A 26,152-nucleotide genomic window follows, 5' to 3' on the forward strand; every position below is an offset into this window, starting at 1 on the left:
TGATTTTTTTGCTGGACATTTTATTATAATTTATAAAGTGATTGATTGCCTGTGAAATAGTACAGTATAAAAGAAGATAGAAATGATAGGAGTTAAAATAAAAAATAAAAAAAACAATAGATATGACAACTGTGGAGTTGGGGGATTGATGTGAATGAATCTTGAAATAGAAGGAGTTTGATTGGGAAGGTTACAAGAATCCAAATAATGTTCGCCTTTGCGTATTATACACAGCAAGCAGCCTCCCCGCTCCTCTGACTCTTTCTCCTCTCTTCCCACAGATATATTTTTCCGCCCAACTTGTCGGCAGGCACCTTCATTCCCACATCCCGCCCCCCAAAAAAAAAAAATTATACCTAGGTATGTAGTAATTTTCATAAATTGTATGCCTTTTATGTTTGAAAATTGCTTTAATATTCAATTTATAAAGAATAGATAGGCGTGATGATGGTTGATGGATGGTTCCGTGACCTTAAAAGATGACATGGCACTAATAAGATGGCGAGGGCACCCGTGATTGAACCAAGATTGGGAAACTTTTGCAGTGACCTCCAAATGGAATTGAATAGATGTGGTTGAGACGTAGCCCTCAATGAAACAGGTCAAACGCTACCTCATCTGCTCGCACCGGACCCATCCTACACTTGTCCTTACATTTATACGCGCGCTGCTCTATCATTCTCATCTTCATCACTCTGTTTGAATCATCTGCCCCATCATGCACACAAATATTTTATACTTTTTCCTTTTCTCTATCTTTTCCTCCTGATTAACAATATTTCCGAGTACTTTTCAGATCCCTTGCTTCGCTTACGTGTCCCTTTCTGGTAGACCTTTCACCTCTTAAAAAACTTCCCACCCAACCCTGGCTGGTAGAAATCTTGGTGCATCAAACACGAGATTTGAGTTTTCGCATTAAGGCCACATAAATTCATCAGATCGTTGATACTTCAACGTGTCAACATTCATCAGATCGTCTGACTTTGTCTGGATCCCTGTGAGTCTGATTTTTTGCTATAAAAATCTTATGGGAAAGCACAAAACTATTCAACCGAGGGAGACATGATCACATGCCGAGGAACAGCAAGCCAGGCCTTTCGCTACCGTATTTTATTCCTCATTCTGGTACACCAGATAAATTAAAAACAACTTAATTATACATTTCAGAAGGGTAATTATTCCCTCCTTCATGCAAATATAAAAATACTCTGGTGGGGAAAGAAGATCAAACTATGTCCTATTTACCCTGTGACCCGGACTCTTTCCAAGGAGACTGCTCTAACATCCTCAAAATGAAGCCGACAACAAAATAATCTTCAATTCTACTTTCGAGAAAAAGAATTTCTCACTTTACACAATTTACGTATGTTATAGACGCCCTGAATCATCCGGGCAGACGATGCTTCTTCACTCTCAATTAATAGTATTACATGACACCCCCCCCCCCCCCCAACCACGCTTAATACCTAACATGCAGATGCAACTTTAACTCACTTTGCTTATTTCCCAAAACTACCTAATAGATGGATTTCAGATACTCTTTGCTTCTCCATTAATCCTCCTTCAACTTCCTTTTAGGCTTGCCTCTTAAGCAGGTTACCTTACCTTGTCCATACGAAATTTCTATCCACCACATGCAGAAGGAGGCACTGCTCACTCTTTATCAACCCATTCATTTTCTGCAGCAATCCTTCCCGAGCTGCGTCCACTCATCTTTCCGAATGATAGTCCTTTGAAGCTGTTGCTACTGCCTTCATTCAAGTTTCGGGCTTTCCTTGACTTGGTTAATTTTGAAGAACTGACATCCCCAGCTTCTACATCTGTGTCCTCGTGACTCTTGATCTTCACAACCACCAGTCTGGCTATGGTGCTTCGGCAAAATGGACAAACTGGAGGAGTGAGGGAGGCAGTAACAGGATTAGGCTTGTTGTGGCAGCAGAGGGCTAAAGTACATTGTGCACACATCTGGTGGCCACAACCCTGGACTTCAATTGTGCAAACCTGCTCAAAGCAGATGCAGCACAGTTCCGTCTCACTGGCCTGCATTAACACAATGAATGAATAGCAATTCCAGTCAAAATCCTAATTACTATTTAATCCTTAAACTATCGGATTTGTGAAAACATCTTACGGAAGATGAATAGGTAAAAGTACAAAAGCCATCGGTCAAAGATAAGTTCTGATAGCTCAATCGCAGTCCAGAATATCAATCAAAACATAATAGAGAAAGAAAACTAACGAGTTCGACAGTAATGCGAGGATTAAATACAACTGATCAGAAGCATATTTTGATCAAGTTCAATAGCATATATAAGATACATCAAGAAGTTTGTCTAAATGGAGAGGGTGTCAAATTACCTCAGAGATACTGTCATCTACCCCATTATCAGAATGTGATGGAGATGGAAGCGAGTAAGCGCTTCCTTTCAGTATATTTTTCTCCCTTTCCCTGTTTGCGTCCATCAAGGCCCGTTCTAATAATGCTTTGGCATCTGGATTAAGTTCACTGATGAACTTCAAAGGTGAAGGCCAGACAAGAGGTTCAGCAGATGTAGGATTTAACAAAGCTGCACATGCTCCATGCTTGTGTTTTAGGGCAACCACATATGGTATCCGCCTGCATAAAACACACCGTGAAACATGACGGCAGGTCCAGTGCACTAAAGTTGGGAATTAGATGACTTGCGGAATGTTAAGAATCTATTCCAATCGTGGATGCTCAGTAATTCGTTAAATAATCAAAGTTACTCCTAAACTTGTAAAGTGGGAAAGGTGAAATACAAGCACCAGAGTACTCACAGGGCAGATCAAAATAAGTAACGAAATTACCTTATTAGATTTTCCTAAAAGACTTGCAATTCAATTATTATTACCATGGCAATGATTAAATTCATGATCCAGTAAGCTACATAAAATTATTCGAGAAGAGTTTGAAGTATGGACATGCCAATCAATCTCACGCGTTATGAGATCTACTTCTCTAAACGATGAGAATCTATATTGAGAAACTATGCTATACCCTGAAGCATCCCGTTGAAGACGATCTGCACCCCATGCCAACAGCTCACGGATGCAATCCAGAGATCCCCCTCTGGCAGCTAAATGAAGAGGAGTGCTCCCAGGACAGCTGCAAGTAGCGATTCATTGATGTACGAACCTTGTCAGACTGAAATTCAAATTCAAAATTACCATAAAAATTTTGTGGATCATTACCCGTATCCGCCTGTCGAAGCACAGACAAGAGCTCCATTGTCTAATAGAATATGCACACATTGAGGCCGTCTCTGACGGGCAGCCAAGTGCAATGGCGTCGCTCCTCTACCGTCCCTGATATTAACAAACCGAGCAAATCCCCTGCAATCAATCCAATATAAGGCACAGTCAGAAACTAACAACCTGAACAGAATGCAGGGACGTATTGATACTTAAACAGAAAGCACGGACCAAGAAGCAGCCACTGAACTAGATTTTGCCGCGGAAAGAATTGCTTCAAGGCAAGAAGGATGACCATAGTAGGCTGCGTAGTGCAGGCAGGTTCTACCGTAAAGCGAATCAAATATCAATACCTGAATAATTAACGAACCAAAATACACGCAAACGTGACTGATCCATTTAATCATGCCTAGTGAATCAGAGGATAGAATGAATGATGGGCAAATTCACCTACATTAGCTCCGACTTCAAGGAGTTTTTTCACGCAGGCGATCTTTCCGTTCATTGCAGCCAACATGAGAGGAGTCTGGAGCGTTTAAAGTGAAATCAAGGATAAGCGCGGCAAAAATTGAAGGAAAAAGAATCACACTGATTTCGAAGATGAGGTAAAATGGAAGCAATGGGCGCGGAGTTACCTGCTTTTGACGATTCAAGACATCTGGATTAACAGATCCATCTAACAGCAAAGACAGAATCTGACATCCGCCCAAAAGACGCAAAGCACATCAAATCAACACCGAGAAAATGTCAATGATAAACACTTGCAATAGGCCTATAAATGAAAATCCCAGAACGACCTACCACTTAACTACCAAATGCCTCCAAAAAATGAATTGGCTGACAAGTAAGACAAGGAAAACCCACCTCGATCTGGCCATTGGCAGCGGCTATATGAAGAACAGAATGGCGATCGTAGACAGTAGTATGGTGCACGATAGTTGGGTCTCTGTGTAAGAGATTTCTGACAGTGGCGATATCGCCATGCTGTACCGCAGTGAAGAGGCCATGTTCATGGCTCCCTGCGCAGCTCAGACCCTGACCCATCCCTTTCCCTCTTGGTGTATCTTCTCCTTCGGAGAGCTGCCACACCTCAAGCCAGTGCCACCTCCCCCAGAGAAGGTGGCCTCGATTGCTCAATGTTATAAATAAAGTTTACATTTAAGCCGGGGTGCTAGAGCACAGGAAGTAGAGAGGGAACATCTAGAGAGAGAAGGGACAAGCCCCTGGACCTGCACGAAAATGAGAGAGTGCGCTAGCTGACCGTGTCAGTGATGAGCAACTACTAAGACTGACGTCGGGCAGCGGTCAGATTCCTTGCCAAGCTACGACCCGCTGCCCCCCAGACCTATGCTGAGTTATTGGACCAATCTAACCCTGCCTTACCTATCAACGGTTGAGATTGTCTTGTGTTTCTCAGAAAAATTGCGTTTTATCCATCTTTAATGTTTTACACATTAATAGGATCAATAAAATAATGCTGAGATTAACCACAAATTGGAAAGTTCTGTAAAAATTAAAGCGGGGCAAGTGTCTGACAAAAAAAAAAAACCTGGGGTACGTGGATTCACGAGTGCACTTTTAAAATTACATAACAAATTAATGTAACGTAATAATGTTTATATGCTGGCAAAAAAATGTAATTATGTTTATACTCCTCCGGTCCTTAATATAGGTCCCAATTGTTGAGTTGATTTTGGTCCTAAATATAAGACTCATTTCTCATATTTATCAATTTTCTCTAAATTACCCCTATGGATACTCCCTCAACCATAATCAAGTAGAAGAAGGGGAGGGGGTATTAAGAAAGATGATTATGGTGTTTTAGGAAAAATATGTCACTTTTTTTATAATTAACTGACTTACCTGACTTCCTTAATATAATCAAATTAGTTAAATGGGTCTTATATTAAGAACCGGAAGAGTATGTAATTTAGAAATTAACAAATATATCATGGTGTGGTAAGACCTGGGATTATTTATGTCTAAAGGAGGTTTTGGGAAACCAAAAGAAATTAAAAAAAATATTTTCACGCAAATAAATAGATAAGACAGGGTTCTTTTTATATACTTTTTTGTAAGATTATTTTTACAAAGCTATTCGAAACGCTCATTAAGTTAGTACTACAAATTTAAATTATTAAATTCATAACAAGCAAAATTAAATATTGATAAGTTATTAAGTTAATTTTTTTAATCATAACTACCACACTTATTATACTCTTTTTTGAGAACTTAAATTTATGAATGCGTGTTTAAAAAAGTCCTGAAAACTATTTAGTGTTAGTTAAGTTATGAGATTTCGACAAATATTGATAATCTAGTCATCAAATAAATAAAGTCACACGTAGACGCACTGCAAACATCAGAGATTCCCAAACAAAATAGCATCAACTTTATTTATAAAGTTGGGAGAAGAAATTAAATTATAACGGACACATGCGTGAGATGCGAAGATGTAGGTGTGTTAATAAAATGATGCGTGACCTGAAGAGAAAATAACAATGGTAATGCAGTTGAATAAGATATTTTATTATGTGTATGGTTTACGTGGTGAGACGAGAAAATTGCGTGTCACTTATCACTTTCTCGTAGAAAAACAAATCTACACGCCAAATCACGTCTCATTCGCGTAATTAATTGAAAAGTCCAAGTTAAATAATCAAATACTATGTACGGTGAATAGGGCAATAATTGTATTATAGAGGACCTTGGGGGTTAAAAACGGAAGGGAAAACGGATGCGAGAGAGAGAGAGAGGGGGGAAAACGGGGAAGACGTAAAAAGAGCGGAGGAGGAGAAAGTGCAAAATAATTCATTCAATCAGTTCAGTTAAATTTATTTATGATAGAAAATATATCTAGTTTTAAAAGATAAGATATATAATCAAGTACCCTGGATTATTTTGATATCATATTTGATTGATTAAAATAAACTTTAAAAATAAAAAATTTCACGATAAGAAAACTTGTTTACATCATAGTGGTAATTTATCTACGAAAAAGTATTTAAAATAACCTTGTAAAATAATTATAAATGTTTAAAATAATCCTACTTGCGGTCAAAAAGGTTGAAATCCCCCTATAGTTCGTATTTCAAAGTAGCCCTGCGCGTCCCCCAATAATTTAAAAATGAATGGAGCCCATTGGCTCTTGTTTTGTTATTTTTATATACTTCCGATATTACATTCAGATCAACGCAATTAATATTCCGGTCAAACTACCAATCTTTTCAAGCTCCATTGGCGATGTAATAATTCAATGCAATTAATATCATTACTGTTTTATTTCAATTAATTTTGTATATCCTACCTAGATTTAAGCACTTACTGGAAAATATAAAGTGAGTTAACTCGACTGTGTAATTAGAACGTGAGGACGTGAAGTCTCATTTGAACGTCTCTTTTGGGATGCAAATTTGCTTTGCTTTATGTTCTGTCCCTTTTCCGGCAGCTCAATCGTCCAAAATTTCGAAATTTTATCATAAATTATTTGTGTTTTTGGCCGCGCGCATGTAATTATGCTTCCATCTCTTATAACACGTGTTTCTCCCATGTTCGCAAACGTATTGTTTCTAGAGGCATAAAAAAAAAAGTTGATTTTTTTGTTTGGTGCAGCAAATAAACCAGGGACGGCATTTTTCGCACGACTCGGTCCCTACTAAGCCGCCATGATTTGTTTGGACCTGCCAATTTTTACAGTTAAATGGGTAGGAAGACAAGTGGTGACAAATTTTAAACGAGAATGTTCGGATTTTCAATGACAAATTCGTAACATTTACGCCTCCATAAGTTTGTAACCTAAACCTATATATCCAACCATATACATACACGTGTACATCATAATTTAGTTGGCTGTTTAAACTTGAACAAACTGATTGGATCAGGTGGGTTGGTGTAGTGAGATTAGAGGGGGGGCTTCACATAATTAATACTACTGTGATTTTGCTTTTGTGCTCATGAATTCATATAAAAAATTATGCATGATGCATGATGAGTTGTATCTTTTTGTACATATGTTGACCTCATTCCATCCACCCTTTCGCCTGCCAAATTAGCATGCCCCTGACCCTCCTATGAATGCTTGTTATAGAAATCACACACAGTTTGAAGCGTAAAGAAGATAATGAAATCTCACTCATTTGTAATCGTGGTTCATATCATTATATATAATAATAACCACTAATTAATAATTAGAGGGAAAGTCGTCATGAGAGAGCTCCCAACTTTATTCGTTGAGTGTTTTCTTCTATGCAGAGAAAGCCATTGCTTCAAGAAATTACAATGTTCCCCCCCCCTATTCATATTCCTCCCTTTGTGGAAAAAGTAAACGCTGACAAGTTATCCAACCCTTCCCTCCCCTCACCAACCACGGTCTCCCCCTAAAAGCATGTCGTTTCATATAAATGCCTCCTATGATGCCTTTTAGTTACTGGTGGCAGAGCCTGAGCCTGAGCCTGAGCCAGAGCCGCCTTCGGCTTGGACTAATTCAGAGGAAGCGGGCATACATGTCGTTCATTGCTTGCCTGCCGTCGTTTTCACGCCTATTTTAATATCACACTCTCCTCCAATGAAGCATCATCAGGTGGTTTTGTTTTTTATTACGTCGGCACAATTAATTATGAATTGCCCAGCTCATCCATAAAATGCTCCCATCCCTATCGCCGACATTACAAAATGTTATCTCCCCTTCATTTTTATCTACATCCGTAGCACATATTCATGACAGCATTACTTGAAAAAAAAAAAAACTCTCAGTGACGCTTCTTAATGCTGAGCTTCACGTCTGATTTTTTTTTGGCCAAAAAAAGTCTGATATAAAAAATGCATGCCTGTTTGATATGTAAGTAGATTTTTTTTGTCATAACTCATGCATCCATAATATTATTGTTTATAGAAGTTTTGGAGCTGTAAATAGATATTGACAAAATGGTTACTTAAAAAAGAAATTATAATAATCATATAAAACTTGCATAAGAATTGTTTTCTGTTTTTTAATCACATCACGATTGTTGGATAAAACAGAGAAAACAAAAGAAGCCCTCAGTGATAATACTTCCGGTCCTAATTATAAGACCTAGTTGACTAATTCGAGGAGATTAAGGAAAAAAGTTAAGTTAGTTATTTGTAATAAACAGATGTTGTCTTTTCTAAAATATCCTTACTAATCAACTATAGTGGCTAGAACTACAATTATTAGAAAGACTGTCTTGAAAAAAAATACATAAATATGAGAGACAAAGTGGGTTGGGGTTTATATTTAGGATCAAAATAAAAATCAAATAAAATCTTATTTAAGGACGGAGGTAGTATAAAATTTAGACCTTAGACTCTCATCTCGCACCCGCAAATCACATATGACAGACATCACAAAATTCTTTTGTTTCAGATGTGCTCGGTGCAGCGGCCCATCTTTCCTCTGACAAGAATGCAGCACAGGGTGTTAAGGCCTGATCAGTGTTGCCAAACCATTCCCAGTTCCGCAGTGCAAAGAAAGCCCAGCAGGCCTAGGTTGTTCACTTGGCAGGCCCAAATTCCAGGGTTCCATTTCTTTGCTGTCAGCAGGATTCTGTTGCTTGAAAGGCCCTCGTAAAGAGTTCTGAATTACACCCGATCACTCACGTTCATAGCAAGGCTCCAAAAGTCTTAATATATGTGGAGGCCTGCACTGTAAAGCCCAGTACAGCCCATGGGCTAGGTCACACAATTCTCGTCCTACCGCCACAACAAAACAGCATGACGGGAACTCGGAAAACCAAAAGGCAAGGACGCATGATTGGGTCGGGGCACGTACTCTTTCGGAACTGGTTTCAATACTTATCATTTTAATAAACATCTTAAATTTATCAGACATTGATTATTCATATCTCATTTAAATAATTTAGATTTTATTTTTTATTTTTATTTGTTCAAAATAATTGTTTTAATATATATAGAATCTAAAATAGATACAATCTTTTAACTATTATTTTTTCAAAAAATAATTTTTATTAAAAAATAATTAATTGAATATTTTAAATCCAAACTATGCAAATGAGATGAGCTTATGGTGCTTATAACTGGTTGGACACTCATCCGCGTCACCTTGATGTGTTATGTAACCAGTTCCAAGGCTCATCATTATGATGAGCAACATAGTGCTCATCACTACGTTGAAATCTAAACCATTCATATATGATCTTAATGGTATATATTTAAAATTTTCAACTAGTAATTTTTAAATAAAAAGTATTTTTAAAAAATTTATAGTTAAAAGATTATATTTATTTTAGATTATGTATCTATTCAAGAAAATATTTTTTAAGAAATAAAAAATTTTAAATTTTAAATCTCAGCCGTCTATATTAAATTTTAATAGTTAAGATTTGATAAGTATTATGATACCCGTGATTATGATTATGATGAGTATTAAAATTGGTTCGCACGCACCATCTAAATCTAAAGACGCTGGCCTCTTCCAGTTCCTTTCCCATTTGATCATCCACAAAATTCCACCAGACAGGAGTACTAAAAATATCCATTGTTTTACCGATATTCCCGTTCAAATTATTATCCAGCAGAATAAGACATTTCATCTTGTCGGAGATATTTTTTCCTCCATCTCTTTCGTCTTTTCTTCATTTTATCATCCTCCTCGACAGAGTAACGAGAGGGAGTAAATCACAGTTGAGCTTCTTCAGATATGTTCCGTGATTCTGCCCCTGTTCTCTTCTGACACGCCTCAGTTGTTTTTTTTTTGGGACCAGCGACACGCCTCAATTACTACTATGGTACTATGTTCCTAAATACAAGACCAGAAGAAGAAGAGACTGAACTGCGGAGCGAGGCAACTCATTTTCAGTCAGTTTCGTTTATGGGAAGCCCGAAAGCGTGGTTAGTGGGGGACATGAGCTGTCCTTATAATATAGAGGAAGATCACATGCACCTGCGCCGCCTCCCTGGTGAGTTCCAGCGGCGGGGCCCCACGTGGATGTGGCCTCGAGATCCTAGATGAACGGCTTCGATTCGCTCACAGTGAAGATCGCCTCGGGCCCCCGGGGCTGTGGCTTGGGACGGGGGACGTCCCCCATCATTGCCTCCACCCTCCGCCGTGTGCTGCAGATTTTGCCGCTTCCTACCATGCGGGTCCCCTCTCCCCATTTTTCCCGTTATTCTTATCACCCCAGCCTCCCCCGTGCGATGCAGATCTGTGAGCGTGTGTCCTTCTTCTTCAAATGATCAGTGATCATGGACAAGACGCACCGAAACAAAACGAGTCAGTAGGGGGCATTAGAAATCCCATTTGGCCAACTCATCCATCTCTAGCCTCCTAAACAAAGATTGGAGGACTACTGATGAACATCACATGACTACGTATATATGTTCATATGTGTCCCGGGCACTTGTCCCATGATGCAAGTTCGGGATTTATTACTATTAATACAAGGATTTTATTAATAATAATTCAATTTTCATTTGCTTTTAAGTATAATAGTTACTCCCCTACTAATAAATATAAGATCTATCTCGTAGTAGACCAGATAAGTACTTAATTAATTTATGTAGATTAAAAAAGCCAGATAAATTAGTTATAATTATAATAAATGTCACTTGAGGCATTCAAGTCAATTCAATTAGTTTTTTAAAAAATTAATTGTTACCTGATGTCTTTAATATAAGAATTAGTTTAATATTTAATTTGATTATAAATATAAGATTTCAATTTTATCTCTCATACTTATCTATTTTTTCCAATAATAGTTGTACATGTTAAGTGTGTAATCAAATAATAGTTATAACTTACATACACGTTTTGTTGAATTAATCTCATACTATTAAACCTAATTTCCGCTGGTACTTGTCTATCGACTTATGGTTCAACCAATCAAAATTCTCACGGAAAAAAAAAAAAGGTACTCGTCATGTTGAATCTTTACAATGGTTTACCGTGCTAGAGATTTCAAGCCTCTGGAATTAATTAATAAGAATATTTTATGGTCACATCCTGTGTTTCCATTTCCCACGTTTTCGAATTAAAGTCTTGTGCATAGAGAAACTTGACAAGACAACAAAAAGTTCCACACATGCATGAATCGACTCGACCTAATTCGAATCAATTAATACCTACCAGGCGGTAATACAAAAAATTATCAACTCAGCCATTCAACATGAAATGATTTGAATCTGGACACGAAAAAATTTAGATATAATTGTCAGACTAAAAAAAAAAACTATTTTTCTTAATATAACACCCAATTAGTTAATTTGAAGATATTAAGAAAATTACTAAATTACTTTAAAGTACTGCCTCCGACTCTAATTACAGGACCTTATTTGTAGACTATAAAAAAACTCTTATAATTAGAACCGAAGATAGTATTTATATTTATTATCTATAGGGTTTTATAATTAGAACCGGAGGTAGTATTTATATTTTTTTTTCCAAATTAATTGTCTCACTTATAAATTGATATACAATCTAATACTACACATAAGTATTTTAATGAGATGATATAACATATGTTACAATTAAATAATTTAATAATTTTTTTAATATCCTCAAATTAGTCTAGATTTCATATTAAGAATTACATATAGTATAAAATCTAACCGTGTATTGTAATTTTACCAAATATAAAAATTGGTTTGAAAGATAATCAAAGGTGACCCGTGCTGAAGTGATTTGGGAAACAAGTCTATTCAGTAATGACAACGCAAATTTAACACTACTCTGATTCTAAATATAAAATCTATTTTATAGTGTAAATTACATTATAAAATGTGTCTTATATTTAGGAGCAAACGATTATTTAGATTTAGAGTGTTTTTTGGCCTGAAGATTTAGAGTTCTTTGAACAAAACAATACTAGTATAAAGCAAGACTGATTATGACCCCAACAGGAATTCAGAACATAGGGGGGAAAAAGCATCTTTGTATCTGAGAATATTTTATAAGTTATGTCCGGGCAACTTTGAACTTAACTCGCTTTAAGCCCTAAAGCCGAGTGGAGGTGAGCCGAAGAGAATCAGCTTGCGCAGACCATTTCTGGCAGGCCATCGCTTAACCGCCTCCGGGCAGGCGGGGCCACCATGTCACATTCATATCGGATCCGCTGGCGCGTAGGCCAGGCTGGTCTCTATCTGACGGTGGTGAAACGCCTAACATGATTACGTGCGGTGAGGATTCCACAAAATCATGAAAAGGTCTAGCCATTCCGTTTGACTTTTCAGTTTTCAGGACACAAGGGATACGCCTAGAATGGCCCCACACACCTTCTCCCGTTCGGCAATTACGCGTCTGAACCCAACCATTGATTGACACGTGGAAGCATTTGCTTGCCCTCAATTGCACTTCTTTGAACTCTTCCCCGAGCTTCGCTTGGCGTACGGTCTTGCTCACTTTTTAAAAAAAAAAAAAAATTGCAAACGAATCCCGACAATTTGTTTATTTTACAATAATGCTACTAGACAATTTGTTTTTAACTTTCTAATAATAATAGTTAGTTTCACTTTTAATTTGATTCTAAATATAAGATCTAAACTCTCATATTTGTTTATATTTTTTTAAAATAGTCTTTATAGTAGTTGTACATGTTAAATATTCTAACTAATACACATTATCAATAAAAATATTTTAGGAAAGAAAACACCTATTTATTATAAAGAACTAACTTAATTAATTTTTTTAATATACTGAAATTAGTCAAATGACTATTTAATACTACCTCTGGTCTTTAATATAAGACCTTATTTGATTTTTATTTTGGTTCTAAATATAAAATTTCAATCCGCTTTGTCTCTCATATTTATGTATTTTTTCTGAAGGTAGTCCTTCTAATAATAGTAGTTCTAGTCAATATACTTGATTAATAAGGATATTTTGAGAAAGACAACACTTGTGTATTAAAAATAACTAATTTAACTTCTTTTCTTAATCTTCTCAAATTAGTTAACTAGCTGTTATAATTAGGATCGGAAGTAGTAATTTGATAAGCATGAATCAGTTAGCATTAACAATAGACAGGGAACATGTATTTCACAAGTTTTTTATTCAGCTCACGAGAGCCCGTTTTGTTCCACGTATGCAGGTCTCATAAGCCAAAACTGAATTGCAAAGCAAAGGTCTCGTGTGAGAGCGGGGGCGATGATTTGGTTATCTGGGTCAGAGTTATTTTGTGAAAATATTTTATCTTTTAATTTCAGGCTAAAAAATTATAGCAGTAAAAGGACAAACGTACCTCCCCGCATGCATCATCTCATCACTCAACCCTATCAGAAAATCAAAAGACGAAACCATGCAAGAGAGTAGAAGAAAATAAATCATGAAAAGCTTTCTACTGAGCGGTGGCGATGCTGAACATACAATGGCGGCTTGGGTAGAATTTGTCGCAACGCTAGAGAGCCGAATGTGCTGGTTGTCAAAATCAATTGCCCATTCACCGTCACTGATAACTGATTCACAATAAATAAATAAAATTGCCAATTAATTAAATTAAAGCCCTCATATTGATCCAAGTCCTTAGTCAAGCGACCCAAGACCTGCGCGCGCCTCACATATACCTCATTATTTAATTAAACAACGACAAATCAGCACGAAACTATTTTAAAAGATAAGATTCCTCCTGAAGCTGATTTTTTTTTTTTTCTGTTTTTAAGAAAGTGCTCCACTCAGATGCTTGGAGTGAATGATGGCCTGTGTCTGGGGTATATTTCATTTACCTTCGATTTCAAAACTGCACATCGAAGTATTAACGAAAGTGACGACCAATGCCATCTCTTGATAAAATGACTAGCAACGCACCTACAAATAGATAAAAATTAGAATCTTATATTTAAAACTAAAATAAAAATCAAACAAATTCTTATATTAAATATCAGAAATAATATATCACAATCCCTTCTTGTTAACAAATTTACCTCCCCCTCCTTCTCTGCTTTCCACTTGCGACATGTAACCCCCTCAACTTAACTCCCACTCACCGTCCACATTTTCATCATTACCCTGTCCACTCTTCGCATCTCGCCCAAGCCTCTCTCTCTTGTCATCCCCCTACCCCCCTCTTATTTTTAATCATGTGCTCAATTACTATATGTTGATATTAATTATATGAATGATATGATGTCACCATAGCGTAATATTTCCGTCACATATACTTTTAAAATAATGTTGCCCATCACAATGAAAATATCCACACTATCAATTTCTAGTCATCTAACGTGTCCAAATTCTAATTAAGGACCTGAATTTAACATTAATATCACAAGCTCAACACCTTTTCAGCACCGCTAATATCAACGGAAGCCTTGATTACATGAGGAAAAATGAACAATACAGCAAAACGGAAGCACTGCAGCATTAGCCAAGTAAATTACTACTCTATATGTGTGTTAAATAATTACCTATTTACCTCGTTTATTTATCGTTTTTCAAGAACAAAACTCAGGAAAAATTTTAGGAAAAAAAACTCTAAAATTATCACTTTTCAATTTAGGCACCTACGAGTTGAAAATGATAAAAAAAAAAAGTGATATCCGATTTGATATTTTATAAATATAGTTAAATAACTAAAATGTACTTATACCAAATTTGAAGAAAAGCTACTACCTCATGTCCTTTTTATAAAATATTATTTATAAATTACAAACGAGATATTATAAATAGGACTGAAAGCAGTATTAAATTTGTTATTGTCAGTATATTTTTTGTCATTGATTGTTCAATACTTATTATTGACAATTCACACTTGTTAATAAATAACTTCTTATTATTAATACATTTCTTGTCATTGCTATTCAACACTTGTTATTGCTAGTTTAAAACTTGTTAATAAATTTTTTGATATAAGAACATTTTAGTCATTTAACTAGATTTATAAAATATCAAATCAGAAATTACTTTTTTCTCTATAATAATTAAGGGGATGTTTGGATAAGAATAAAATTATAATTTTAAAAATATTTTAACAATATACGAAGTAAATATGTTAAAAAATTTATTTTAATTTATAAAAAAATAGGAGAATTTCTAAAAAGTACTTCTGCGTTATCCAAACGCTCCTAAACTCAGCTGTTTTTTTTTTTTTTTTTGTTTCTTTGCACCCCACAGAGATTCCCGGCATCAACAGGCAGGGCCCTGCAATGGGTGATTTCGATGGCAGCAGCCGTGGTAATAAAAAGATAAAGAATTGACAGTCGCACAGCGGAATGCTGCTTGGTCAGTCTCTCAGTGTCGACACGCATTAATTCCCGTTCTTTTACGAACGTTTTTAACCGAATTAACCGACGCTCCCCCCCGCCGCCGCATTAGCCGAAGCCGCCACACCCGAGCCGAAGGGCCTTTACCGCAATTTCAGAACTCACAAGTCAGCGTTCTGCCCAGCACAGGCACAGCTATATCATACATATGATATTTATCGTATGCTAACTCCGGTTTACTCCCTAACCCAACCTTGGTTAGCTCACTCAGCGTCAGCCGCGCCACGGCAGGGAAAAGGCCAGTCTTTGCGCGTGTTTCTCAAATTGGCTATTTTCCAGTCTCTCTCTCTCTCCCCGTCCCACCTCTGAAACGCTCTTTCTGAAAATCCCCTCTCATTGACAACGGGTATGACCAGCCATCCCGATTTCCGCGAATTTTAGCAGGAAGTCCAGAGATTTAGAGTAAGCGTTATCTGTTCATTGCCGCTGGTTACTTGGTTTTGTGAAGCTGAAGCTCTCCGTATAGTGAGATCTGATGCTGGACACTGCCATGGAGGAAGACAAAGCAGCTACAGTGCAGCGCTCGATGGACTCGATAAATGAGATAGCTGCGATCTCGGACTACAGGAGCACCGTCAAGAAGCAGTACTGCAATTTGGCAAGAAGGTTGAAGTTGTTGATTCCAATGTTCGAAGAGATTAGGGACAGCAAAGAGGCGGCACCCAAAGAGACTTTGAAAGCTTTGATTTCCTTCAAGGGAGCTTTAGAATCGGCCAAGCAACTTCTCAGATTCGGGAGCGAAGGCAGCAAGATTTATATGGTGTGTGAGTGTTGTTCGATTTGTCTTAATGGTCTTTGCGTTTTTTTCTTCCCCTTTTTAATTCCTTGATTGGTATATTGTTGTTTCATGCGATTTCATCACAATCACAAGTGGTATGATTTTTGGATATATTGATCTTTTGGTGGTGCTATTTATAAGAGCTATTGGGAAAGCAACTTTGAGCTCACTTGCCATGTTAATTTTTACGCTTCCATGAACTGATTCTGTTTTAGGCTGTCCAGTAAAATTCCGAAACCCAGTCAATTGAGCAAAAAGTAGTTTCTTGCTCGTTCACATATGTGGGGGAGGAGCGATGTTCTTGTGCAGTTGTTCCTGTGTTGCGATCCATAATGCTAACACAGAAGCCGAAAATTGATTTGCTTTCTATCCCTGAATTGATTAGGATTGGTTTGCTTTTCCAAAGCAGTGTTTTTTAACTATGATATTGTTCAATGATAGACAGTTAATTATTGCTGGTTATCAGTAGAAAGGATGCAAATTAATTTTCTGAACGAATTGGCGCAAACTTTCAATTTTCAGATTTATATGACCTTCCATAAGAAATCTTCTGCTCTTGAATTTTCCTTTTCCAATTCCAATCATATTATTATATACGGTTTATAGCTAAGGCCTCAAATTTCAGTTTTTGTCCTCCCATCGAGAAATTAGTTGCAATTCGATGTGGAATGTTCTGCCATGTTCTGCATCCTATATTCGTTTTCGTTTGTTAAGGAGGCCGCTTCCAATGTTATTTAGTTTATGGGGTCTTCCTTTGGACTGGAAAGAAGCTGAAAACTTGAAGAGGAAGAAATGTATCGATCTTTCACTATGTCCTAAGTATTTTGAAGATTTCAGTCTCATGATCTCTCAATCAATGATTCTAGCGGGATGGGAAAGTTCCAGATCAGCGAGGTTGACAGTAATTCATTTTTATAATATCAGGGTGTAAGGAAATGTTATATGTGGCTATTAGTTTTCATAAGCTTTGACTTCGCCTGAATATTAAACCAGCCTAGCACTGGTTCTCAACCTTTACTTTCGAGTTAGGAGCATATTCTATCCCCATTTTCGCACATTAAAACCGAATCATGTTCCATTCATCAGTTATATTCTGGGGAAGACTTTAGGAAGCAAGATACATGAACTTCTTAAGAATTTTAATTATGATAGCCTTCTACTTGTAATAATCAAACTATTTTAGGTCCCAGATGAATCGAATAGGTTAACTTGTATCTGTACTATTTGAAATCCAAATAATGTCATTTTAATTCCTGATTTCTAAATAGTAGTAATGTGTATGTTGAGTGTTGAAGGTAGTGAATGTTGGATGTTGAATGAACAACAAGAGCAAAAAGCTGGGATAGCAAAGGTGAGTGTTAAGATAGATATATGGTCGTACAGAAAAGACAAGGTTCATAATAAATGTGTATGAGGAAAAGTTTGTGTGACATCTATTGAGAAGATGGCAGAGAATTGTTTATGATGGTTTAGATATATGCAAAGAGGGTCAATAGAGGCATTTGTGAAAGAAGTTGAACGGATGGTTTTTAGCCCTATGAAGAGAGATAGAGGGAGACTGAGAAGGATAATCAATGAAGTTGTCAAATGGAATTTGTTGATAGATGGTATGTTTTAAGTGTTGGTTGTTGATAAAGCTCGATAATATCATTCAATCCATGCAGCCTATTCTCTGTAGTGGGATAAGTCTTTTGTTGTTGTGGTGATATGCATGGCATGGTTGAAGACAATTTTGAAAAAACGCTTTCTGTTGCATGACTTTAGATGTTGCATTGCTCACTAAAGCTCCTAGCTAGTACCTCCTGTCACTGAAATAAAATGACTCTGGGTTATGTCCCCACCATCTTCTTAGTCTTGTGACCTTTATTATTTTGGTTACAGGTCTTGGAGAGGGAGCAAATTATGAAACAATACCACGAGGTGACAGCTCAATTAGAACAAGCCTTGAGTGGAATTTCATATGATAAACTTGACATATCAGATGAAGTTAAAGAGCAAGTAATGTTTCCCCGTTTTACGCGTTTGATGTTGTCTTCTTTTAAATCTCTGTTTCATTCACTTAAAAAAGTTGTGTTTCTAGGTTGAGCTGGTTCTGGCACAATTTAGAAGAGCCAAAGGAAGGGTTGATGCACCTGATGATGAGTTGTACGAGGATATCTTGTCACTTTATGACAAGAGCAGTGATGCAGCAACAGATGCAGCTGTTCTGAGGAGATTGGCTGAAAAATTGCAATTGATGGGAATATCTGATCTCACACAAGAGTCACTAGCTTTGCATGAGATGGTGGCAGCAAGCGGTGGGGATCCGGGGGCAAGTATTGAGAAGATGTCGATGTTATTGAAAAAAATAAAGGATTATGTACAAACAGAGAATCTAGTCATGGATGATACTGAAGGTGGAAAAGGTCTTTCTCCTTGCAGCAGCAGCCATGGGATGAGTGAAAAGGGTCATCAAGCCCCTATTATACCTGATGATTTCCGATGTCCAATTTCCCTAGAATTGATGAAGGATCCTGTTATTGTTTCGACAGGACAGGTACGTGCATTCTGAGACTCTCTCAGACAGAAAGCTCAGATGGTGTGTACTGTGTACTTAGCCACCCTCATTTTCTTCGCATCCAATCAAAAGTTCAGAACCTTTACTTAATCCACTTGAATGTAAAGTTGCAGCAAAATGAATCATGCTGTTATGCAAAAACTTTAAGAATCTAATTCCTTTCTAGTATTGCTCAATTAGGAGAGCGGCTGCTCTTATATTGATAAATCTCACGAGCTTTCAAAGAATTTGAAATATTGAAGGCCTTCACTGATGCGATACTGATGTATATAAGTATTGCTAAATGTTTCCAGTTCACACTTGTTGATTCTTAACCCCACTGCAGAATCAGCATGCTTGTGTGTCAAGTTTCCACTGAAATATATTGTGTTCTTTTGACTGCAGACTTATGAGCGTTCTTGTATTGAGAAGTGGTTGGAAGCGGGGCATGGCACCTGTCCAAAAACACAGCAAACACTTACTAGCTATGTTCTCACACCCAATTATGTCTTACGAAGCCTCATAGCACAATGGTGCGAAGCCAATGGCATGGAACCTCCAAAACGACCCAGCAGTTCCCGGCCTAGTAAGTCAGCATCTGCCTGCTCACCAGCTGAGCGTAATAAGATTGAAAATCTTCTTCGAAAGCTTACTTCTGGTAATCCTGAAGACCAGAGAACGGCAGCAGGTGAGATCCGTCTTTTAGCAAAACGCAATGCAGATAACCGTGTGGCCATTGCTGAAGCTGGTGCAATACCGCTCCTTGTAGACCTTCTCTCTATACCCGACTCCCGAACTCAAGAGCATGCCGTAACAGCTCTTTTAAATCTTTCCATTTGTGAGAATAACAAAGGAAGTATCATATCTTCTGGGGCAGTTCCTGGCATAGTTCATGTGCTCAGGAAGGGCAGCATGGAAGCTCGGGAAAATGCAGCAGCCACGCTTTTCAGCCTCTCAGTCGTTGATGAAAATAAGGTTACTATCGGATCATCAGGAGCCATCCCACCGCTAGTGACACTGCTGAGCGAGGGTACCCAAAGGGGTAAAAAAGATGCTGCAACGGCACTCTTCAACTTGTGCATATACCAAGGTAACAAGGGAAAAGCAGTGAGGGCAGGTGTGGTTCCTACACTAATGCGACTGCTGACAGAACCCGGTGGGGGAATGGTTGATGAAGCATTGGCCATATTGGCAATATTGGCTAGTCATCCGGAAGGGAAGGTTGCGATTGGTGCTGCGGAGGCTGTACCAGTTTTGGTAGGAGTCATTGGAAATGGATCCCCAAGAAACAAAGAAAACGCAGCTGCCGTTTTGGTACACCTTTGTTCCGGCGATCAGCAATATCTAGCGCAAGCTCAAGATCTCGGGGTGATGGCTCCATTGGTGGATCTGGCTCAAAATGGTACAGACAGGGGTAAAAGAAAGGCTGCACAATTGCTCGAGCGAATGAGCAGATTCCTTGAGCAGCAGCAGCAGCTGCAGCAGCAGGAAGTTCAAACACAGACTGAAGTGCAAGTTCAGAATCAGGATATACAGCCCCCTTCTGGTACTAATCTCATTGATAGTTGACGTCTTTGTTCACTTTGTTTCTTTCCTTTTATTTTAAGTATTGAGAGAGGCCTTCTTCGATGGTAAAAAAAAAAAAGGAAGGAAAGAGGCCTTCTTTTGGGGAAGGGTGGAAGATCACCTGCCTACTCCGTTGAGTTGTTCATTTGTTTGTGTGGGGATACAGGGATATAATACAAAGACATTGAAATGGGGGAGAGAACCGAAAGAAAAAGGCGGGATGCATCTTACGTGGAAATGTATAATTGTAACGTGTATTACCGCAATCATCCTCAAATTTTAATGAAGAGATGTTTCGTTTACTTTTACGGAAGCATGATATATATTCCCCCAATCATTTTTTATAGAGAGATGTCGGACTCGTATTTTGTCCCAAAATTTAACAGAATTGGAGAAATTTAGTGATGTAATTAATGGAGGAATACAATCGAAATTAATTAATGAACACGTTACACGTTACAATCGAGAAAAAAAAAGTGCGCCTTTCTTGTTTTACCTTTCATTTTAAGTATCATGGATTGGTTAAAGTGTGATTCCACTTAATGACTTTACTCGGGGCATCCTTTTTTTTTATTAAAAAAAGGACATATTTAAAGCATTTAACCAACCAAACTAATTTTTCCCTCGTATTGAAAAGACTCATTATTTATTTCTCATACCTGGAGACTGAGGGAGTGTATTTCGCGACGTAGTTATTAACTGCAATGAGGAATATGACAGAATTTACATGTTTTGTTTTATCGGGTGAGCACTCTTTTCTAATGAATAACTTAATGTAGTGCTTCTTATTGAAAAGTACTTAACATTTCATAATTTAATGGAGGAATACAATCGAAATTAATTAATGAACAAAAAGTGCAACTTTTTTTTTGGCGTAACATAAATAGCCAGCCAAGCGATGGTCATAATACCCACAAATCCAGCCACGTAGATTGAACTTTTTTTTTTCCCCCTTTCGGTGATACAAGACGGGCTAAGCCGAACAACTAGAAATTAGAAACACTTCCTGGAAACTCCTATTCCAACCGAGTGCTCCTCTAGGATCTCTTGCACAGCTCGCGGAGGTGTCATCCAAATCATGTGTTGCTCAGTTTGGCGTGAGCAGAGAGGGGCTATTTTATCTGCGCATCGATTCCCTTCCCTTCCCTAAAAATATGTTCAATTCGAATTTGCCACTCTTGAAGAAGCAAATCCTTAATTCCTACTTTAGTTGATGAGGTGATCGTCGTCCCCCCCCCCCCCGGCGGGGTACAAGATAGTCGTTGCTGAGTTGCACAGTAAATTTCCCAACTAGAATTGTTGTTTCAACTTAATTCGTGGTTTCATCTTGAATTTGTGATCATCAGCTCGTGAAATATAAATTTTTAATTAAACAAAACGACAGGAGGTTTATAGGTTTTGAGCACTCATCAGCAGCGATGAGCAACATTTTAATTAACTATTTTTAAAAAAAGTGATAATCAAGCAGTTAACAAATTATTTCTATTTTAAATTTGATATTCATTAAAATATTTATTTTTAAAATTAAAAAATAAAAAAATAAACCCGTTCTCCTCAATGGAAGGGCTTTCTTGAATGCATGATCCATTGTAGGTGCCATGCCCACCTACCCATCCGTTGCAGTGTGCTCGGTCCTCCTTTACTTTCTCTGTGTGATTGGACCTCAGTTCAACTACTTGCAGTGTGCCATCAACTGTGGCGGCCTTTTGAAACATGTGTTTCCTGACATATTCCCAACATTTAAATACTCGTATTATAATCACCATTCCTCCATTTTGAAGTGCTCTAGTCCACATGTTACAGCGGTTAAAAAGTAGTCGATGATATTAAATTGTTTAGTTGCATATTTGTAAAGTTTTTACTTTTTAGTATAAACTCGTTATTCAACTACACTTTTCAAAAAGAAAAAAAAAGTGTCCCGGCTGTGTCGAGTCTGCCCAGCGTCTCTGGTTCTCATCCTAAATGAATAATAGAGAATTTGAAGTCTTTGAAATTTTTAAATGTCAAATGTAGAAGGAGAACGGAAAATAATGTCGAAATTCATGCTTGATAATTTAAAATACAAATTGGTAATCAAGTGTCAGAACTTAGACTCGCGGGCGAACGTGTAAAATTGATATATATGGTGAATTTCTAGCGGTGTTTTTCTTTCGGTTAACTAGTTGATATAATTTGCAGATCTTATTTGTCTATCCTACTATTATTTATGAAATTATTTTTGCATTCAAGGCATTAAAAATTGGTTGTAGAAATCAAATTGGTAATCGAGGATTATCACCATATTGACTTTAATTGTCACTTTTCCAGTAAATTCGAAATCACCCAGTACAATCAGTCTTTAGTAAACTTCACAAGATGGCAGATGCCTCTAAATAAACCTGTGTTAAAAAGTTCACTTTTAATACTGCCTCTTAACAGAAGAGATCTTATGTTATAATTAATCAGACAAAAGTATATATTCTGAATCTTTTCCATTAGAAAATCACTTCTTAAGAATAACATTATTAAGCCAAAATTCAGCATATACGAGACCTTTGATTAAGCTAGCGTAGTCCCCTACCACCAGCCGGCTGAGTTACCATGTTGATTAGTTACATACATACATTTTAATAGAATGAGATAAAGTATATCTAATGTTGCTGCAGATTACCCCTCTCACACACTTCCTTCTCACTAATTAATTACTTGGGAGTCCCTAACTTTCTCGCCTGGACACAAGTATTAGTATCGTCGTTCCTCTGGCAACCAATCGTACGTCTTCAACCTCTCAGCGATCACCAGTAATGTTTTAACTTTCAGGGTGTGTTTGGTATGAGGGATTTGGGAGGGAGGGGAGGGAAGGGGAGGGATTTGGGAGGGAGGGGAGGGAAGGGGAGGGATTTTAATCATTTCCCCTTGTTTGGCAACACACAAATTTTAGGAGGGAAGGGAAAATTTTTTAAAATTTCCCCTCCCCTCCCCTCCTCAACCTCCCCTCCAAAATTGGGAGGATTTGGAGGGAAAAGGCAATATTTTGTCATATTATGACTATTATGCCTATATTTTGTCATGTTATAACCATTATGTCTATATTTTGTCATGTTGTGACAATTATGCCCATACCTTAAATAAAATAAGAGCAAAATTGTTCATATTAAATATTTTTCCCTCCCCTCCCCTCTTTTTTTATAAATCCAAACAAGATAATATTAAAATCCTTCCACTCCCCTCCCCTCCCCTTCCCTCCATTAAAATCCCTCCCCTCCCCTTCCTCTCATTGAGCCAAACATACCCTTAAGGCGATATATAGCAAACCTCATCGGCAACGGTTTGCTCTCAATGTCGACGACATACTCTTGCCACCATCTTTAATCGGCAGTGACAGTGTGTGTGTGTGTATGGGGAACACATTGTGGATGACCGTCTGTGCTTTCTTCCAAGTCTATCTTTTTCCCTTCTCCTTTGTGATCGATATTCTATATATGCTTTTCTACTTGGATATACGATTATGTTGATTTTGCAAATTCAATTTCTTTTTGCAGCTGCATGTGTTCATTATAGATCTGAATTGGTTTTGTTAATTTTTTTTTTGGTAAAAAAAGTTTAGGTGAGTTGGGTCCCGAGACTCATTAGGACTAGGATATATATGTCTCCAGGTTCAGAGAACGCTTATAGAGGTATTTACAGATCGTCTACCAACAAGATTCTCACATCAGCAGCGAGATTTGAACTCATGACCTTGTGGATTATGAGGCGACTCCTTACCAACTGGACCTGGCTTTGTTGGTTGAATTGGTTTTGTAGATTTAAAATGTGCTAAAGGATTAAAACTTTTAGATACCTAGCTAGTTCTCATCTCCTACCGTCTAGGGAACTGTGTTTTTTTTTTTATTCTTTATTATGCACCGGTATCCTCTTGTTGTTAGAAAACAGTCTTGTTCAAGTCACAGTGAAACAGTAACTAAAAATAAGGACACTTCTTTCTATAAAGGTTAATAAGAAGGGAAAAGATCAAAAGATAACACTCCTAACAGAGAAACGGCATCCCTTCCCTCATATAGACAACCTACTGAGAATATATAGGATTCCAACAATGCGAGCATCCGTTTTACTGTGAGGGCATATCTGCGTGCAAAATACAATATTTGGTTACAGAGTGTCGCCACAGCCTCCATCACTGATATAACTGGAAAGGTGCTCCAAAAAAGAAAAAAGTAAGACAGAGAGTTAGACGCAGGAGAAAACCACATAGAAATAATGTAAAAACGAAGGGCAAGTAGATTCCTTTCTGGATATTCATATGTATTATTTTGGGGCATCGAATATATGCAATCTTGGGATTTCAGGTTTCCATTTAATCCTGTTTATGGAGCTAACTTGAGAGTCGGAATCGCGGGCTTATTTTGTGATTACTGTATAACGGACGGTTCCACGCTGCCAATTAATCAATCATCCAAAGACAAAAAATATTGCATGGGTCCCTTTTGCCGCAGGATTTAAAAAGAGAATTGGGTATTACATAAAAAGCACTGGCCATATATTCACTACGTCTCTCCTCATGTTTTCTATTGTCATAATTTCGAATAATTCAGACCAAGTTTTAATCATTTTAATTTATTTTTTTTGCTTTCCAAATTTTCACATCTTAAAAGTTTTTTTTGAAATATTAAATTGAGATCGAAATACTACAGTATGATAAATAAACTGTAAGGAGAAGGAGAGGAGAGAGAAAGGAAACGGCAGTGAAAGAGAAAGAGCAGATGAAGCGTGCATGAGTTTCCGAACCCTTCAGAGGATCGTACGCCATAATTGCAGAAACCCTGCAAGTTTAGCCCACACCATTCTGTTTCTTTGCTTCCTTTTCCTTTAACTCTGTCTCGCTGCAGCATTTCTTCCTCGACACCTTCATTCACCGACATTTTCGCAATCAGGTTTCCCATTTATTGCCTTCGTCCCATTTCACAGACATCCCCAGAGATATGTTGCTTTTGTCTGTCTTCGTTTTTTCGCTTTATTCGTTCTTCACACCCCGCGAGCATTGGTCCTCTCAAAAGCTACTACTATACCCTCAGTCTCTCTCTCATATTGATGCCTTAACTTTTCCAAGTTCTTTCATTAATTTCCGGTGACATTGCAATAAAGGCTGTCATTATTAGTATACAAAGATCTGTTCTTGATCCCTCTTAATTTGAATGCCATATATTATCACTATCATAGCACAGTACTTTTGTTGGAAAGCTCAGTCTCTCACACTTATTTTTGACCGTAACCCCTTTTCCTTTTACGTACTTTTGAAATTTGAAATGCATATATAAACCCAAAAGGAATTTCATGATTAATATATTGTTAGAATCTTTCATCATTGCGGTGAAAGAAGTTCTAGAATACTCCTTACTTCGGTTTGGTAGAATATGGAATTGCATGGTTTTGAGTGGGATTTTGGCGTCTTCTCCTCACACATACTGTGCCTCAGCTTTCAACCTCGAGTAAATCCAACGACCGCGTACGTCATATTATTTCATGGATCCATCCCTGATTATTACATCATAACGACTCTTGACTGATAAAAAAAGTACGAAGCTACCCGCTTCCTAGGAGTTCAAAATTTGCTACTCATGTTTCCGAGAATTCCACTACCATGCATGGAAGAGTACTCCTCTATCAGATTGCAGAAATTGCTACTTCTGTTATTATGACAGCTTCGGCCAAAGCCTGACTGAACTACCCATATCTCAGAGAGCTAAATAGTTTTTTTGATCGAGCAAGGGATAGGATGTAGAGGCGATGACGTCTGAAGTAGGTGTAATGAAGTCATTTGCCTTATAATTACCATACCTATACATAGATGCTAA

At 37.5% G+C, this 26,152-nt stretch overlaps 2 protein-coding genes across 2 annotated transcripts; one reads left to right on the plus strand and one right to left on the minus strand.

Moving 5' to 3' along the window:
• Window positions 1–1,071: 1,071 nt before the first annotated feature.
• LOC114732625 (putative E3 ubiquitin-protein ligase XBAT31) lies at window positions 1,072–4,403 on the minus strand. Its single transcript, XM_028919945.1, has 8 exons — window positions 4,078–4,403; window positions 3,849–3,908; window positions 3,668–3,739; window positions 3,445–3,566; window positions 3,214–3,354; window positions 3,020–3,127; window positions 2,359–2,617; window positions 1,072–2,040 (listed from the first exon to the last, which is right to left on the minus strand). The coding sequence occupies exons 1-8, from the start codon at window positions 4,255–4,257 to the stop codon at window positions 1,654–1,656; spliced, it is 1,329 nt and encodes a 442-aa protein (XP_028775778.1). The 5' UTR covers window positions 4,258–4,403; the 3' UTR covers window positions 1,072–1,653.
• Window positions 4,404–15,693: 11,290 nt separating this feature from the next.
• On the plus strand, window positions 15,694–20,623 carry LOC114732631 (U-box domain-containing protein 13). The gene is made up of 4 exons (XM_028919950.1): window positions 15,694–16,201; window positions 18,101–18,217; window positions 18,300–18,755; window positions 19,161–20,623. The coding sequence occupies exons 1-4, from the start codon at window positions 15,917–15,919 to the stop codon at window positions 20,322–20,324; spliced, it is 2,022 nt and encodes a 673-aa protein (XP_028775783.1). The 5' UTR covers window positions 15,694–15,916; the 3' UTR covers window positions 20,325–20,623.
• Window positions 20,624–26,152: the final 5,529 nt, after the last annotated feature.

This window comes from Neltuma alba, unplaced genomic scaffold (assembly GCF_004799145.2).
Source record: "Neltuma alba isolate B1F8T4 unplaced genomic scaffold, ASM479914v2 tig00012920_pilon, whole genome shotgun sequence".
Classification (NCBI taxonomy): Eukaryota; Viridiplantae; Streptophyta; class Magnoliopsida; order Fabales; family Fabaceae; genus Neltuma; species Neltuma alba.

Excerpts from the sequence above, each read along its gene's own strand:
- LOC114732625 (XM_028919945.1), bottom strand. The coding sequence starts at position 4,257 with ATGGGTCAGGGTCTGAGCTGCGCAGGGAGCCATGAACATGGCCTCTTC. Across the intron at positions 3,128-3,213 it reads GCTTCGACAGGCGGATACGG|CTGTCCTGGGAGCACTCCTC; the intron begins GTAATGATCCAC and ends CGCTACTTGCAG. Across the intron at positions 2,618-3,019 it reads CTTCAACGGGATGCTTCAGG|GCGGATACCATATGTGGTTG; the intron begins GTATAGCATAGT and ends TGTTTTATGCAG.
- LOC114732631 (XM_028919950.1), top strand. The coding sequence starts at position 15,917 with ATGCTGGACACTGCCATGGAGGAAGACAAAGCAGCTACAGTGCAGCGC. Across the intron at positions 16,202-18,100 it reads AAGGCAGCAAGATTTATATG|GTCTTGGAGAGGGAGCAAAT; the intron begins GTGTGTGAGTGT and ends TTTTGGTTACAG. Across the intron at positions 18,218-18,299 it reads CAGATGAAGTTAAAGAGCAA|GTTGAGCTGGTTCTGGCACA; the intron begins GTAATGTTTCCC and ends TTGTGTTTCTAG.